The sequence below is a fragment of the Ranitomeya imitator genome, chromosome 3, assembly GCF_032444005.1.
Source record: "Ranitomeya imitator isolate aRanImi1 chromosome 3, aRanImi1.pri, whole genome shotgun sequence".
Classification (NCBI taxonomy): domain Eukaryota; kingdom Metazoa; phylum Chordata; class Amphibia; order Anura; family Dendrobatidae; genus Ranitomeya; species Ranitomeya imitator.
This window is the reverse complement of record NC_091284.1, coordinates 89,396,133-89,413,602: the sequence shown is the minus strand read 5'-3', so window position 1 is coordinate 89,413,602 and position 17,470 is coordinate 89,396,133. Positions and strand designations below refer to the sequence as shown.

Sequence of the window (17,470 nt, the reverse complement as noted above, 5' to 3'; positions counted from 1 at the left end):
AAAAACCTGAGAATGTACTAAAATAACAAAATGTCCTTCCATGACCTCACCATGCCGCTCTTGGTCTGCCACTCTTTTGGTTCCATCAATCCTTGTTAGCAGTCCTGCAGTGAAGATGTTCCAACTACCAGGACATGAAGGCTGCAGCCAATCACTACTGTTAGTGATGACAGCAGCATAGTCGGCGTGTGACTTCTGAGACGTCATCAGAATGGCTAACGAGGACTGGCGGGATCACTGAAGCATTATTTTATTTTATACCCCCGTTTAGGTGGCGGATTCAGAATCTCGCCATAAATTCTTTAGTGCATATGAGACAACAGCCATTAAAAAAACTCTATCTCTGATGGCTTGGAGTTTGTTGTCATTTTACATGTGTTGAATCAAAACTGGCGACAAGTCTCACCAATCATAGCAATAATATTTACAATAATTTTATTTCTATATATTCCGCGGCACTTTACATCTTAAAGGGGACTTGTACAGACAATAGACATTACAGCATAACAATAATCGCATAAATCAACAAATACCAAGAGGAATGAGGGCCCTGCTCGCAAGCTTACAATCTATGAGGAAAAAGGGGAGACACGAAAGGTGGATGGTAACAATTGCTTTCATTGTTCGGACCAGCCATAATGTAATAAATCGGGTGTTCATGTAAAGCTGCATGAACCGGTAACCAACCAGTATGTGTAACAGTACAGATACAGAGGGCTTTTAAATGCATGAAGGGTGTGAGAACAAGATACAAGGGTTCTGGTTTTGAAGAAAATGTTGTATGTGCAAAACTGGGATAGTTAGATAAATACCGTATTTAGAGGTGATACACCAGTCTAAAGAAATGCATTTTTACGGCGTGCTTAAAACTGTGGGTACGTGAGAAGTTTTGGAGACGGGAGTGGGAGGTTCGGATTATTGAGGATGTTAACCTTAGGTCATTAGCAGAGCGGAGGGCACGGGTAGGGTGGTAGACTGAGACGACAGAGGAGATGTAGGGTGGTATTAAACCATGGAGAACTTTGTGGATGAGTGATAACATTATATTGAACTTTGTGGAGGATAGGTAACCAGTGCATTGACTGGCAAAGAGTAGAGGCATCAGTGTAACGGTTGGTGAGGAATATGATCTGCTGCATTCAGGATGGATTGGAGAGGGGCGAGTAGTAATGTAAAGTATGGTAAATAGACAGAACAACAGCCTATTCTTTTCTTGTTAAGGCAATGCGTAAAGACTTCAGATGCCTTCAATTGGAATTCTCTGTCAATCATACAAGGTCTAGTACAATCCATACTTCTTCCAAAACCCATATCCAACCTATCAAAAACTTGGTCCATCTACGGGGAAGGGAACATATTCCCCGAAATGTTGTATCACATAAAACCGTAATGGAAAAATACATGGCGTGCTGGTTTTAATATTGTTTGCTTTCATGTGGCGAAATAAAAGAAAGAGGACACTGTTCCGAAAAGGCTCCAAAGTTTGAGTAGTTTTCTTATTCAAGTTTTTAGAATAAGTCCCCGACAATACCTGTACACCTTTGGAAACTACTTAAGAGGCCCCATAAATAATGCCAGTGAATGGCTACAGTGTTTACATGGAAATATTTTTTTTTGGAAGTGGTTATCATTGGCAAAGTAAGGGTTACTTAGTTTATAGCTTTAGAGAATTATGAACTTTTGGGAAAAAATCAATGACTGAATAAACTCTATAAATCTAAACATTCTGCACAAGTGTGCTTCTAACGGCTGTGCTACTGTTGATTTACCTATGTATACACCTGACAGCTGCTGCTCCTGCACAGGTGACTCACGGGTAGTGGGTAAACAGAACTGCTGCAGCGTCATTGTCCCATCTTCTAATTTAAGTCTTGTTTTCTGCTCCAGGTATTAGCTGCAGACGCGGACTGCGTTTCTACCAAGAACATTGTAGACATATTGCTGAGCTCCTGGAAGTTACCATGTCTAGTTCAGACTCTGAAGATGATTCTCCGAGAGATAAGTTCTCTTTAGAGGTTCATGATAAAGACTCGCTTGCTGCCTTTGAGAAAGGAGCAAAAGATGGGAAAAAAGATGCAAAACCGCCAATGGATTCAGCGCTGCAGAAAGAAAGTGACAAGATCTCTCCAAGCATTGGCTTCAACTTTGACTTTTTGGGGCAAACACAAGGAAATGGTGGCAAGTAAGTGTAGCTCTCATATGTGATGTGATCTGTAAATGATTGATGCAATTGCATTCATTGATTAATAATATAGTGATTGATAGGATCCAAAAATAAACATCTATATTTATGGGCCATATTTGCTGAGTACCACCAAAAATTATCAGTGAAAACTTTCCTGGTAAACTCCAGAAATGTTGACTTTACTTCACCCAAATATTTATTTATCTTAGTTCTATTTCTTAATTCTCTGGCAAATGGAGGTGTCTGTGCCTTCCCTAGAATTCTTGGTGCAGGTTCTGGCAACCCCTTAACTATGTTTCTGGTATGTCTTCTAAAATAGGGTAAACATAGTAATATGAGGTGTTGCATATACCAGTTTGCTAAAAATAATGGAACCCCACGACCATCCTAAAATGTTTTTCACCATCTATGATAATGATTGAGTGATAAGGAAACAGTCGAGTCTGCTCACTTGGACTTTTAGTATATATCTCCCATAAACTTTAACGAAAATGGACTAGGTCTAGGCAGCCACCCCTCTACTACATATGGAATAGTGAATAGAATGGATGGTCCTTGGATGAAGACATCTGAGACCTCAATAATGTTGTAGTTTGACCTTTAGTGGTCAAAATCTGTTTTGATGTCCTGTCTATAGACTATACCTAGAATTAACGGATGTAACATCTTCAGAGGCAACTTTTTACAATTATTTTCAGCAAAAAGTGCATGTATTTTATCAAACAATTGTACCCAAAGTGTCCAAATCCTTCACGTCTTCCGTAAAAATATATATTATGAACCAAAGATGTCACCATTACTACTACACTGAAGTTATGACAGCAGGTAAATAACGCTATTTGCATAAAAAAAGTAGAAGATCACATTAATTTCCAAATTGCAGTCTTCATGTTTCTGATTTTCAGAATGTTCACAGTAATAGAAAAATAAGTTGTTGCCTCAATTTTATTTAATTTCTCTTCCTGCTGTGTAATTCCACTGATAGCACATAAATTACATTTTTTTGTTAGAAATGATTTACGATCTTTCCCTAGATCAGGGTAACAGCAGCAATTGTAAAACCTATGCACTTATTGCCTCCACACAAGATGGACTGCCTTTATCTTTTATTTCTCAAACTGTCATCACTTCAGACTTGTGTCCGGGTCTTCTATGATATTAAGGAGAAATGAGAAGGAAAAGCTGTATAAAGTTTACGTAAGGTTTTACACAAATGATTCAATAAAGTTTGTGGTAATAGCTGCAGGTTTGTACTTTTTGTGTTACTACCACCTCTACTTCTTTTTCCCCCCATACTATATTCTTTCTGTTCATTATTCATTTAGTGGAGACAATAAAGCCTATGGATTACGTCGTTTGCTCATGGGGTTGTGCCTGTGGTCGGCTTACAGGATGTAAATATGACAGTGTTGAATATGGCTTTAGATTCCATTACGCTGATGTTAGTAAGTAGTCAGCGAAGCATGGTAACATGTAAAATAGTGCACAACCCCTGATATAATTAACTTCTTGCCTTCCCTGCTATATAGGCTAGTCGTGACTCTCACCTGTCAAGTTCTAGATGAGAGCCCAATACATCAGGATTCTGGTGTAAAATCTTTGAAAAGTTGCAAAATGTAGTCACACCTTAGAGTTGCTTGAAAATTTTGTGAATTTTGGCATCTTCACTCTAGTTATCTTCAGCTCCAACTAAATGGGTGGAGCAGGGATGGGACGGAGGTACGTTGGGGGTGTGACACCTCAGGTCATCTAATTCTTGATGAGCTGTTGGATTCAGTAAGCCAAAAATTTCACTACAGTCTCTGACTGGAATGAGATTTCTGACATAGAACACAGTGGAGCACACCATTCGTCAAATGCTTCAAATCATGAAGAGGCATGCACCTCTTCATGAATCATGAGTGTCTGACTCCAGGACGCCCCCTCGTGAACAATTCCAGACTTGATGAATCGGACCATTGACTTTCTCCTCTAAATCTTCCACACTAGACTGACACCTTGCAGTCCACTTTTCTGGATTCCTGTTTGGTAGAATTTGCTTTCTGTCTGGCTCACCATGGCTGTGGAGTCAGTAAGCCAAACCTCCAACTCTGACTCCCGACTTCCTCATACATTGCTCATGTTTATGTGATACATTTACTGTAGTAAAATGGCAACATCACCATTATGATACAATAATCACGTTAATTAGATTAAACATAATACCGTATATACTCGCGTATAAGCCGAGATTTTCAGCCCATTTTTGGGGGCTAAAAGTACCCCTCTCGGCTTATACTCAAGTCATAAAGTCATACCCAGGGGTCGGCAGGGGAGGGGTAGCGGAGGCTGTCTAATTATACTCACCTGCTCCTGGCGCGGTCCCTGCACGTCCTTGGCTCCCTGGCGCCCCAGCTTCTTCCTGTACTGAGTGGTCACATGGTACCGCTCATTACAGTAATGAATATGCGGCTCCACCACCCATAGGGGTGGAGCCGCATATTCATTACTGCAATGAGCGATAACGGTGACCGCTCAATACAGGAAGAAGCTGCAGCGTCGGGGAAGCAGGGACTGCACAGCGCCAGGAGCAGGTGAGTATAACGGGGAGGGGAGCGCTGCGCTGCACGATATTCACCTGCTCCCCGTTCTGGCCGCCGCTCCGTCTTCTGCAGTGACGCTCAGGTCAGCTTGAGCGTCAGTGCAGAAGACGGTGAAGATAGAGTGGCGCCGGAACAAAGGCAGGTGAATATTGAAAGTGTCGGGGGCCTGAGCGACGGAGGGGTGAGTATGTGATTTTTTTTTTTATCGCAGCAACAGCAAATGGGGCAAGTATGTGTATGGAGCATCTATGGGGCCATAACGTTTGTGCAGCACTATATGAGGCAACTGTCTGTATGGGGCCATAATCAACGTTTGTGCAGCACTATAGGGGGCAAGTGTCTGTATGGAGCCATAATCAATGTTTGTGCAGCACTATATGGGGCAAGTGTCTGTATGGGGCCATAATCAACATTTGTGCAGCATTATATGGGGCAAGTTACTGTATTGGGCCATAATCATCATTTGTGCTGCACTATATGGGGCCATAATCAACGTTTGTGCAGCAATATATGGGGCAAGTGTCTGTATGGAGCATCTTATGGGGCCGTAATCAATGTTTGTGCAGCACTATATGGGGTGAATATTTTTATGGAGCATCTTATGGGGCCATAATTAACGTTTGTGGAGCATTACAGTATACGGGGCAAGTGTCTGTGTGGAGCATCTTATTGGGCCATAATCAACATTTGTGCAGCATTATATTGGGTGTTAGGGGTCGAGTTCCTGCCTCTGCACAAGGGGAATCTTGGGCCATCTCCGCTGCGGTCTCCCATTCTTCTCCTGCCACAGTGGAACCTGCTCAGCGGAGACGTCGATCCCAGCGTCTCGCTCAGTCTGACTCTGTGCTAAGAGTTACTGCTGCATTTCCTGCTTCTGCCATTGAAGTCAGTGCTGGGCAGCGGCGAGCAGACGCTTCTGGGACTAAGTCCTGCTTTTCACGTTCTGAGCATGCCCAGAGTAAGATCTCTCAGTGGAGATCGAGGGTCACATGATCAGATACTGCAGCTAGATCATTGGTCCTTCTTGGAAGGTCCTTGTAGGTGCTAGGACTAAGTCCTGCTTTGCACTCTGAGCATGCCCAGGGCAAGATCTCTCAGTGGAGATCTGGGGTCACATGCTCAGGTACTGCAGCAACTCCATTGGTCCTTCTCTGAAGGTCCTAAATGTGCTGCAACTATTTAAGGCTCGCATGACCGCACGGCCATGCGCTAGTATTGACTTGACAATGTGTGTGTGTAGATGGATGTATGTCGATTGAAAGCTCCTAATTCATTCCCATTCCTAGAGTTGTTGACTGTTCGCGAATGATGGTAGCTATCTAGCGCCCGTCCAAGCCATCAGCACGTTACACACATTACAGCGTCTAATTGCTGTGACCGCCAGTGCGGCGCCGTGCACTTTCTCTGCGCTTTCCTGACCCAAGCCTGGGTGGTTAGTGGCGTCCGCCAGTGCGGCACCGCTCGCACTCTCGTGCTTCTTAAATAATATTATTTCTGTCTCTCTGACACCCCAGAGTCTCAAATCCTGAGTCTTGGGATTGAGTTCTGAGACTACTTGCTTGCGCTCTTGGTGCGGTACTGCCGCCCTGTGACGCAACAGGGTTCACTTCCTTCACACAGGGTGAAGTTAACCCATGTGTGTATTCACATTGTACCACCATATTGTCCATCTCTATTAGCAGCAGAGTTTTCACCTGCACAGTGGACCTCGGACTGCGAATGCACCTAATACCATTACATCTTAAACTTGGTGCGTTCCGCCAGTCCTAACATAATACTAGCGCCAAGGTCTGGCTAGTAAATGGCGGACGATCAGCGTTTACAGCGGTACATCCAGCAGCTGGAGGGAAGGTTGGCGGCTCTAGAGTGTTCAACCTCAGCTGTGGATGTCACTGCTGTCGCTGTTCAGGCTGCTAGCGTGGCTGCAGCTACCTTGTCCACTGCCACCCCTGTACCGACTCTATCTCGCCTCCCGCTACCAGAAAAATTTTCTGGTGATAGTAAGTCTTGTAGGGGTTTCGTGAGTCAGTGCTCTATACATCTCGAGCTTCTGGCCTCTCGTTTCCCTACAGAGCAGGCAAAAGTGGGGTTTATCGTGTCTCTCCTGTCGGACAGGGCGTGAGAGTGGGCTACGCCGCTGTGGGAGCGTGGCGATCATGTGGTGCAGAGTGCTCCGCTGTTCCTGAGCACTCTGAAGCAGGTCTTTTTAGGACCTCAAGTCACCCATGACACGGCGCTCCAACTGCTGGCATTAACTCAGGGTGAGTCCTTGGTCAGCCATTTTGCCGTCCACTTCCGCACCCTAGCATCTGAGCTGGAGTGGTCGGATAAAGCCCTTATTCCTATATTTTGGAGGGGGCTGGCTGACCATGTTAAGGACGCCCTGGCCACTAGGGAGATTCCCGCCACACTGGAGGAATTAATAGCTGTATCCACTCGTATTGACCTCCGTTTTCACGAGCGAAGGTTAGAGCGAGCCCAGTGTAGGCAAAGGTTTCGGCTGGCTCCCACCTTCGCCAAACCTTTGGAATCTCCAGTCCAGGCTCCTGAGTCACATGAGGCCATGGAAGTGTCACGAGTGGGATCTAAGTCCCGGACCGCTCGTGCACTCCAGGTTTGTCATGTTTGCCAGCAGTCAGGACATCTTGCCACCAGATGTCCCCAGCGGTCGAGGAAACGTCAGCGTCTAGTAGTAGTAGGTGGAGGTACACTAGACACGGTGACGTTTGCCTCCAAATTGTCCTTTAAGGGGACAATAACGTAAGGCTCATCCTCCCACTCGGTAGAGCTCTGCATGGATTCTGGGGCGGAGGGCAATTTTATGTCTTCTGCCTTCGCCCAACGTCACGCAATACCCCTGGTTATGCTACCTCAACCAGTAACGGTATGAGTGGTGAATGGGTCGACACTGCCCTCACAGATAACACACCAGACCATCCCTTTTACTCTGTCCATGTCGCCATCCCATCAGGAGATTATATCTCTGCTCGTCATTCCTGAGGGAATTGATGAGGTCCTGTTGGGGATACCTTGGCTACGGTACCACTCTCCTCACATCGAGTGGTCCTCAGGCAGAATTCTGGGATGGGGTGAATCTTGTGGGGGTAGGTGTCAGAGGGAGTGCGTTCAGGTTGCTACTACAGAGGTACCCGCAGATCTATCCTCTCTCCCCAAGCAATATTGGTCTTAGGCTACGTTCACATTTGCGGCTTTGGACGCAGCGTCGTGGACGCAATGCACGACGCACGAAAGACGCAAGTAGAACGCATGCATTTTTGATGCATGCATTCAACCCTTTTTTAATATATAGGGTCTTTTCAGTGTCTCTATTTTTAAAGTAAAGAACGCATGCGTCCTACAACGCACAACAACGCAAGTACTTGCATCTTCTGCGTTGCCAATACACTTCAATGGAGGTTTTGAAGCTTCGACGATGCAAATACAACGCAAGTGCGAGGCAAGCGTTTTTTAAAAATTTTGGACGCAGAAAAAATGCAACATGTTGCGTTTGCAGCGCACTGCCAGGTGACTCCTTGCTTGCGCTCTTGGTGCGGTACCGCGGCCCTGTGACGTAACAGGGGTCGCTTCCTTCACACAGGTTGAAGTTAACCCATGTGTGTATTCACATTGTACCGCCATATCGTCCGTCTCTACTAGCAGCAGGGTTTTCACCTGCACGGTGGACCTCGGACTGCGAACGCACCTAATACCATTACATCTTAAACTTGGTGTGTTCCGCCAGTCCTAACATTGGGCAAATGTGTCTATGGAGCATCTTTTGGGGTCATTATTAACCTTTATGCAGGATTATATTGGGCATATTTTAATATGGAGCATCTTATGGGGCCATCATAAACTTTATGGAGCATTATATGGAGCTCCTGATTCAATATGGATATTCAAAAACACTTAGCCTACTGATGTCTTAATTAATTTGACTTTTATTGGTATCTATTTTTACTTTTGACATTTACAGGTAGCTGCTGCATTTCCCACCCTAGGCTTATACTCAAGTCATTAAGTTTTCCCAGTTTTTTGTGGCAAAATTAGGGGGTCGGCTTATACTCGGGTTGGCTTATACTCGAGTATATACGGTATATACAGTTAGGGCCAGAAATATTTGGACAGTGACACAATTTTCGCGAGTTGGGCTCTGCATGCCACCACATTGGATTTGAAATGAAACCTCTACAACAGAATTCAAGTGCAGATTGTAACGTTTAATTTGAAGGGTTGAACAAAAATATCTGATAGAAAATGTAGGAATTGTATACATTTCTTTACAAACACTCCACATTTTAGGAGGTCAAAAGTAATTGGACAAATAAACATAACCCAAACAAAATATTTTTATTTTCAATATTTTGTTGCAAATCCTTTGGAGGCAATCACTGCCTTAAGTCTGGAACCCATGGACATCACCAAACGCTGGGTTTCCTCCTTCTTAATGCTTTGCCAGGCCTTTAAAGCCGCAGCCTTCAGGTCTTGCTTGTTTGTGGGTCTTTCCGTCTTAAGTCTGGATTTGAGCAAGTGAAATGCATGCTCAATTGGGTTTAGATCTGGAGATTGACTTGGCCATTGCAGAATGTTCCACTTTTTGGCACTCATGAACTCCTGGGTAGCTTTGGATGTATGCTTGGGGTCATTGTCCATCTGTACTATGAAGCGCCGTCCAATCAACTTTGCAGCATTTGGCTGAATTTGGGCTGAAAGTATATCCCGGTACACTTCAGAATTCATCCGGCTACTCTTGTCTGCTCTTATGTCATCAATAAACACAAGTGACCCAGTGCCATTGAAAGCCATGCATGCCCATGCCATCACGTTGCCTCCACCATGTTTTACAGAGGATGTGGTGTGCCTTGGATCATGTGCCGTTCCCTTTCTTCTCCAAACTTTTTTCTTCCCGTCATTCTGGTACAGGTTGATCTTTGTCTCATCTGTCCATAGAATACTTTTCCAGAACTGAGCTGGCTTCTTGAGGTGTTTTTCTGCAAATTTAACTCTGGCCTGTCTATTTTTGGTATTGATGAATGGTTTGCATCTAGATGTGAACCCTTTGTATTTACTGTCATGGAGTCTTCTCTTTACTGTTGACTTAGAGACAGATACACCTACTTCACTGAGAGTGTTCTGGACTTCAGTTGATGTTGTGAATGGGTTCTTCTTCACCAAATTAAGTATGCGGCGATCATCCACCACTGTTGTCATCCGTGGACGCCCAGGCCTTTTTGAGTTCCCAAGCTCACCAGTCAATTCCTTTTTTCTCAGAATGTACCCAACTGTTGATTTTGCTACTCCAAGCATGTCTGCTATCTCTCTGATGGATTTTTTCTTTTTTTTCAGCCTCAGGATGTTCTGCTTCACCTCAATTGAGAGTTCCTTTGACCGCATGTGGTCTGCTCACAGCAACAGCTTCCAAATGCAAAACCACACACCTGGAATCCACCCCTGACCTTTTAACTACTTCATTGATTACAGGTTAACGAGGGAGACGCCTTCAGAGTTAATTGCAGCCCTTAGAGTCCATTGTCCAATTACTTTTGGTCCCTTGAAATAAAGAGGACGCTATGCATTACAGAGCTATGATTCCTAAACCCTTTCTCCGATTTGGATGTGGAAACTATCATATTGCAGCTGGGAGTGTGCACTTTCAGCCCATATTATATATAATTGTATTTCTGAACATGTTTTTGTAAACAGCTAAAATAACAAAACTTGTGTCACTGTCCAAATATTTCTGGCCCTAACTGTATTTATTGGAATACAACTTTAGAACACAAAACAACCTTTAATAAATTGTAAAAATGCAATACACTATGCTGTAAATGGGAAAAAACGTACAGAATAACATTTGTGCAATCTATGAATTTGTGCTGAGAAATAATATCGCCTCCATCAGATCCTCCTTTATAGATGACTTCAAATCTGATCTAATTATTTTAAGACTAGAGAACAACCTCTGTACACTAACTTGGGTTGGTGGCAAAGCGGTAACCACATGGGCAACTTCTCTAACAATTTCAGGGTTTAAAGGAATTGCCTCGTGCACAGTCAGTTTTGATGAACGGTTGAACTCTTCTACTGCTTTGACAGGAAGTGAAAAAAGTTTGCAGAAATATGGTCAATCTTTTTGCTATGGGAGTGGAATCTTTTTTCCTGCGGCTGTTAGAATCTATTTCATTTTGACCATCCGCATCTTGTTGTGGTTTCTGGCTGCTTTTTCCTCTGGTGCTGGGTTTGTCCTAGGTCAGGTGATTGCATCACCCTTTATTACCCAGCACCTGCCTCCCAGTCATTGCTGGACAACAGTGTTACTCCGCTAGTGTTCTGGCTTGGTGCCTTGTTAGCTTTCTGTGTTTGATATTGTGCAGTTCTGGGATCTCTAGTTCTGCCTGTTTTGTTTTTGGTTTTCCATTTTTTTCTGCAGCTTCCTCTATTTTCCTTCTAGGAGGTTACCTGTTTTTGTTCCCAATCCCTAGATCGTTCAGGGACACCCTTCCCCCCTACCTGTAGGTCTTCATTTGAGTTTAGCCTATGAAACATTGGTGGGTTTATTCACAAGGAATAGGTCGCCCACTCCATCGTAGGGTTTCTGCCTAGTCCTAGTACAGGGTCAGCTGTTCCCCTTTCTACCCTAGTCTTGAGCTGCAGATCCATAACAGCAGCAATGCTTTGCCTTCTCCATGTCATCCAATATATTTTCAAAATTAAACTCCTCATCTGATAATGCTGGAGGTATGGTAGCCGTAGCACTGGCAAGACCCAAGTCCTCTTCCTCTTGGCAATCCTGTAGCCCACTGATCCTAACTACTTCAGTCAGAGCTTCTTTTCTTTTAGTAAGATGTTGGTCATCCAGCAATATATGATGACTCAGGTCCACATAAACAGCTGCCAGAAAAATATTATTTTCTAATAGCAGTGTCTCTCTTTGTTTCATTGAAGCAGCAATGCCATCTGTGATTAAACCTTCTCTTTGGGACAAACAAGTTCTTCCCCTCCTTTATGAAAATGCCAGGAGTTAAATCCTCAGCTTGTAATTTTTTAGTCCTTATAAATGTGTGATGAAGCAGTTCCTTCTATTCAGCCACCTGTGTCCATTTATCTTCATTTAATGTTACTTGAAGGTTGGCTATATCTACAAGAAAGGGTTTCAGCTCAAGCAATTGCTCAACCATTAAATAGGTACTACCCCACCGAGTGGCTTGATCCACAATTGCTCTTTTTCCAGCACATTTCATCAAGATGCAATCAATTTTGGGGGTTCTGGCAACCATAACCAATTCCCTCACTTTGCTTATCAGAGTTCCAGCATGTCCCTCTTGCAGACTATCTCTTATTGCTGGCTGCAGCGTATGCACAACACAGTGCATGTGATGAATATGAGAAAGCTTTGAAGCAGCTTCAACAAGATCATCTAATTGTAAAGTATCATTTTGCTGTTCTTCTGTAGTAATATCTGTTTATTCCTTAGTTACAGGACTGTGGCCTTCCATCTCAAACATGCTGAATTTGAAGTTTTCTTCTAACTGCTGTTGACCTTCATTATTCTCATCATCAGTTTAATTGTACTTATCATGTTTGAAGCATTGTCAGTTATAGTAGCAAGAGTCTGTTCTTTTTTGAGTTTATAATTTTGCAGAACTTTTTCCACTAAGGCCTGGAGAAACTGGCTAGTGTGATGAGCTTTAGTATCTTTTACTGCCAGTGTCTTGATAACAATTGTCTTGTTGTCACAAACAAATCGAACGTTGTTAGCAAAATAGTTTACTCTGTGACGTTTGAAGGCATCCATTTTAAGAAATATAAAATGTCTTTTTAAGATCTTCCTTTTGTTTAAGGGTTTCTTTAATCACTAATTCTCTAATACTTTTTCTTTCCAAAGAAATACAGAGTTTGCAGGCTATTTCTTTTTTAAGAGCTGAAAAAGTTGGTCATGCAAATAATGATAATGGTACACCATCTTTCACAACAAGCTCTATGAGCTGTGTTTTAAACATACCTGCTGTCATTGTTACAGTAAGTTTGTCACTTACAAAACATCTTGTAAGTGATGTTTGAGATGCTCTTTCCTCCTCTTTTGCATGGTGGGAAGTGCTGGGCACTGGTTTCTTGATGTGGCTGTGATCTTTCTCAGTCACAGCTTTGAAAACTTCTGGGTTTAAGCCCTGTAGATGACTTTTTAGATTGGAAACTCTTGTAGGAGCATTTTTTTTAATCACTGCCTGAGTATTCACTGATTTTGAGCTCACAGCATTTGCTTTCATCTGTCATACACTGACACACAAAATATTTTTTCTACCTGGAGTTAATGTGATATGCTCAACTACAACTGATTTCATAGGTATTTTGTGATCATATAAATTTGCTCTCAAAATAATTTTTTCCTATAAAAATAATGTATATTTGTAATTCCTGCAAGAATAGGGAATCATGTCTAATTTTGGATAGAAATAAAGCAAACTTTGCATAAATGAATAGTACAGATGATAAATAAAAATATGCATTATTAGATAGCTTTACTCTGAACTTTCAATCTCAGGTGTTTCTCAGGGTATAGCTCAGTAAATGTTTCACATTATGATTTTTTCCCCGTCTATGAAGAGGGGAAGAAGGATGTAGAAAGTGTGTGCTGAATCATACCCCAGAAAGAGACTGAAACTGCTAACAGTGCTAATAACATGAAGAACATCAGATCAACTAACCTCTCCAAACATGAGCTCAGAGCAAAAGCAAACTAAATCATGAAGCATACAGAGAAAACATACACTAGACTTTTGATTTATGCATAGTTTATTGAAAATTTTGATATGCTTTAAGAAGTACCTGCCTTAATCCTGTTTTGCTGTTCATGCTAGTAGTTCTTGCGATGAATGCAGGGCTGCAGGAATTCCTTATCAGTGCCTTTTTGCTCTGATCTGTAGAGGAGGAGCTTTACTACTGAGCATGTACATAAAGTGAAGCACAGATTCATCTCAACTAAGTGTTGAGATCCTTAGATCAGGAATAGAACAGACTTTTATAGGACATTTCATAACTTTCCCAAAGTCTAATGAAAAAATATTCAGCACATATTGCATTTAAATACTGTACACAATTTATTATATACAGTGACAAACAAAAGGGTAAGAATGTTTTGAACGTTTCACTTTCATGCTCCATATCTCATCATCCACTACTGCTTCGAACGTGAGACTACCATCATTTAATAGGCAATTATCTTGGCTATCTCATACATAAATTTGACTTGCAACTCTTTAAAATATGATTAGTTATGCAGATTCTTGTCATGTCACTGCTTGTTACTGTTTTGCTCCTAGTGATCTAAAAATCTTTTCCTTCCTGCATACTACAAATTGCAACCTGTTCTTACATTCTCTAATAGCTCAGTTTGTTATTAGGTTGATTTTCAGACGAAAGGTCACAGGTTCGAATCGAGGAGCAGCCATGAAGAAGATTTACCAAGAAAAGAGAAACAGCATCATGCAGTCCATCAATAGTGGCCTTTTGGCCAAGAAAATTGCCAAACTGCATCATGTGAGTGCCATGACAGTTGGAAGAATATGAATAAAATCCATCCATCCATTCAAAAACTGAGAGGTGGATGTCCATGTCTATTAGTTCTAGCGCTACAAACATGGCAGTGGAGGTGGCTCGTATGCTTCGTAATAGTAAGATCACAGACATCCATACAAGCACCGTGCGGCGCACATCACACAAGGGCAGCACGGCGGCTTAGTGGTTAGCACAGCAGAATGCAGCACTGAAGTCCTGGGTACAAATCCCACCAAGGACAACATCTGCAAAGAGTTTGTATGTTCTCTCCGTGTTTGCATGGGTTTTTCATCCGGGCACTCCGGTTTCCTCCCACATTCCAAAAACATACTGATAGGAATTTAGATTGTGAGCTCCATTGGGGACAGCGATGATAATGTCTGTAAAGTGCTGCAGAATATGTTAGTGCTATATAAAAATAAAGATTATTATTATTATTATTATTAAGTCTGGAATGGTGGCTCCAAAAAAATTGAAGCCTTAGCTTCAATATCGTCATAAGAATTGTTGGCTCTGGTTTGCAAAAAAGTATGACAGTTGAAGATTGGAAACGGGTGAATTGGAGCAATGAGACAAAAGCCAATAGACTAGGCTCTGATGGGTGCAAATGGGTCTGGAAGAAACAAGGAAAAAAGGGCTAATGGATCAGGAAATTGAAGGAACTGTCAAGTTCAGTAGAGGAATCCTGGTGATATGGGGTTATTTCACATCCAAAGGCATTGGATAATTGACCATGATCGATGGTGGTCTCAATGCTGAGTTATATAGAAGTCTCCTACAAGACGATTTACTTCGTACACTCAAGTACTGTGGGTATGAAAAGAACGACATAGTGTTCGAGCAGGAAAATGACCCGAAGCAAACATTGAGATTGGCACAGAAATGGTTCAATGACAATGAAGTAGAGGTGCTGTATTGGCCCCCCACTGTCCCCAGACCTCAAACCAATGGGACACTTGTGATAGAGTTGAAGAAAAACTTGTATACATACCCAAGTGCGTCAACCAGTATGTACCAAATTTGGTAGAAGAGACTTGGGATCAGATTTCGGTTTAGACATGTTTGAATCTGATCAAGAAGGATTCAGGCAGTTTTGAAAGCCAAAGGTAGATTTACAAAATACTAAAATTAACATTTAGTATTTTTTGATTGTTATCCGAGCATCTGGGCGTGCTCGTATATTATGTTTGAGTCCCTGAGGCTACATGATTTGAGGCTATTAGACAGCCTGAACACATGTGGAAATTGCCTGTTTATTAGGGAATCCCCACATGTGTTGCGGCTGTATAACAGACGCAAATCATGCAGCCGGCAGGGGCTCAATCACAATTTAAGGGCACTCCCTTATGCTCGGATAACACCCGAGCGTGCGTATATAAGAAAATATCCAAGCATGTTTGCTCATCACTACACATAATATATTTTTTATGGACATCAATGGTTAAATGTCTTTGCCTGTGTGGATTGGATGAGTTGTTATTGACATCTGGTGAGAATTTCATTTCAATAGCACCTTAACTTCTTTTTTACTTAGAAAATTGGTGACGTGTTCAATATTTATTTCACCCACTGTATATCTCCCCAATACTAGTTATTAATAAGAGTTTATATCCTGGTACATCATTAAATGTTAATAAACTAATCCTCAATTCTTCCTTTACACTGCACATTCCTATAAAAATCCCCAAATACAATAGCTCTACACATACAGTATAATTATTTTGTGATATATATAATTGTATTGTTTTTATAACATAGATGAAAGAAATATAATTATATAGAATATGATTACATTAATACTGCCAAACAATTATTAGTATTAATCATCCAAGTATACCAAATATAGTTATTAGCAGATCTTGCCACACCCTGTACACACTGAATGTTAGGCATCTGACTACCTTGTGAGAATTAAAGTACAGAGACACTTAAAACCTCCCTTAATTAGACATTTGTCACATTAATCTAAAAGAATCTCAATTTGGTAAAAAATTAGCAAACAAAAACTCTTCTTTATCCAGTCCATAATATCAAGACTGTCAGAAACCAAGATAAATAAATCATTAGCCTCTGTGACCGTGATCAGACCTGTATCATGATGGTTTGGCTAATGACTGACAAAGTCAAAAGTTTACAGACATTTCATTAGTATTTGGTACCATTAAACTGAATGACTTGAGTCAAACATGTGGGATATCCTTCCACAAGCTTCTCACAATAGTTGATCGGAATTTGGGCCCATTCCTCCTGAAAAAATTGGTGTAACTGATCCAGGTTTGTAGGTCGCCTCGCTGTCACCTGCCTTTTCAGCTTTGCCCATAATTTTTCAATAGGATTGAGAGAGTAGAGCCTTGTGATGGCCACTCCAAAACATTGACTTTGTTATCCTTAAGCCACTTCGTTACCATTTGGCAGTATGCTTAGGGTCATTGTCCATTTGGAAGACCCATTTGTGCCCAAACTTTAACTTCCTGGCTCATGTCTTAAGATGTGGCTTCAGTGTTACCACATAATCTTCTTTTCTCATGATGGCATCTATTTTGCGAAGTGCACCTGTCCCTCCTGCAGCAAAACAACCCCATAACATGATGCTGCCACCCCCATGTTTCACAGTTGGGATGGTGTTCTTAGGCTTCCTATTTTTCCTTCAAAATGTAACAATGGACATTATGCCCAAAAAGTTCAATTTTAGTTACATCAGACCCCAGAACATGTCTCTTTGTTCCTGTGTACATTTGCAAACATTAATCTGGCTTGTTTATATTTCTTTTGGAGTAATGGCTTCTTCCTGGCAGAGTGGCCTTTCAGCCCATGTTGATACAGTAATGGTTCACTGTGGATATTGACACAATCTTACCAGTTTCCGCCATCATCCTCACAAGGTCTTTTGCTTTTGTCCTTGGGTTGATATGCACTTGTCAGTCCAAAGCACGTTTATCTCTGGGACACAACACACGTCTCCTTCCTGAGCGGTATGATGGCTGGACATTCCTATCTTGTTTGTACTTGTGTATAATTGTTTGTACACATGAACGAGGCACCTTCAGATATCTTGAAATTGTACACAAGGATGAGCCAGACTTGTGCAAGTCCACAATTCTCTTCCTGATATATTGGCTAATTTCTTGAGACTTTCCCATGATGCTAC

General features: G+C 42.0%; 1 protein-coding gene across 3 annotated transcripts in view; it reads left to right on the top strand.

The window, feature by feature from the left end:
- The window catches only part of LOC138672762 (transient receptor potential cation channel subfamily V member 1-like), a 153,319-nt gene that overhangs the window by 14,963 nt on the left and 120,886 nt on the right, over positions 1 to 17,470 (top strand). For all 3 annotated transcript variants that reach the window (XM_069761098.1, XM_069761097.1, XM_069761096.1), the window contains one exon: positions 1,888 to 2,182. In XM_069761098.1, the coding sequence (XP_069617199.1) occupies positions 1,962 to 2,182 (221 nt within the window). In that variant the 5' untranslated portion in view covers positions 1,888 to 1,961. The remainder of the gene's footprint in view (positions 1 to 1,887; positions 2,183 to 17,470) is intronic.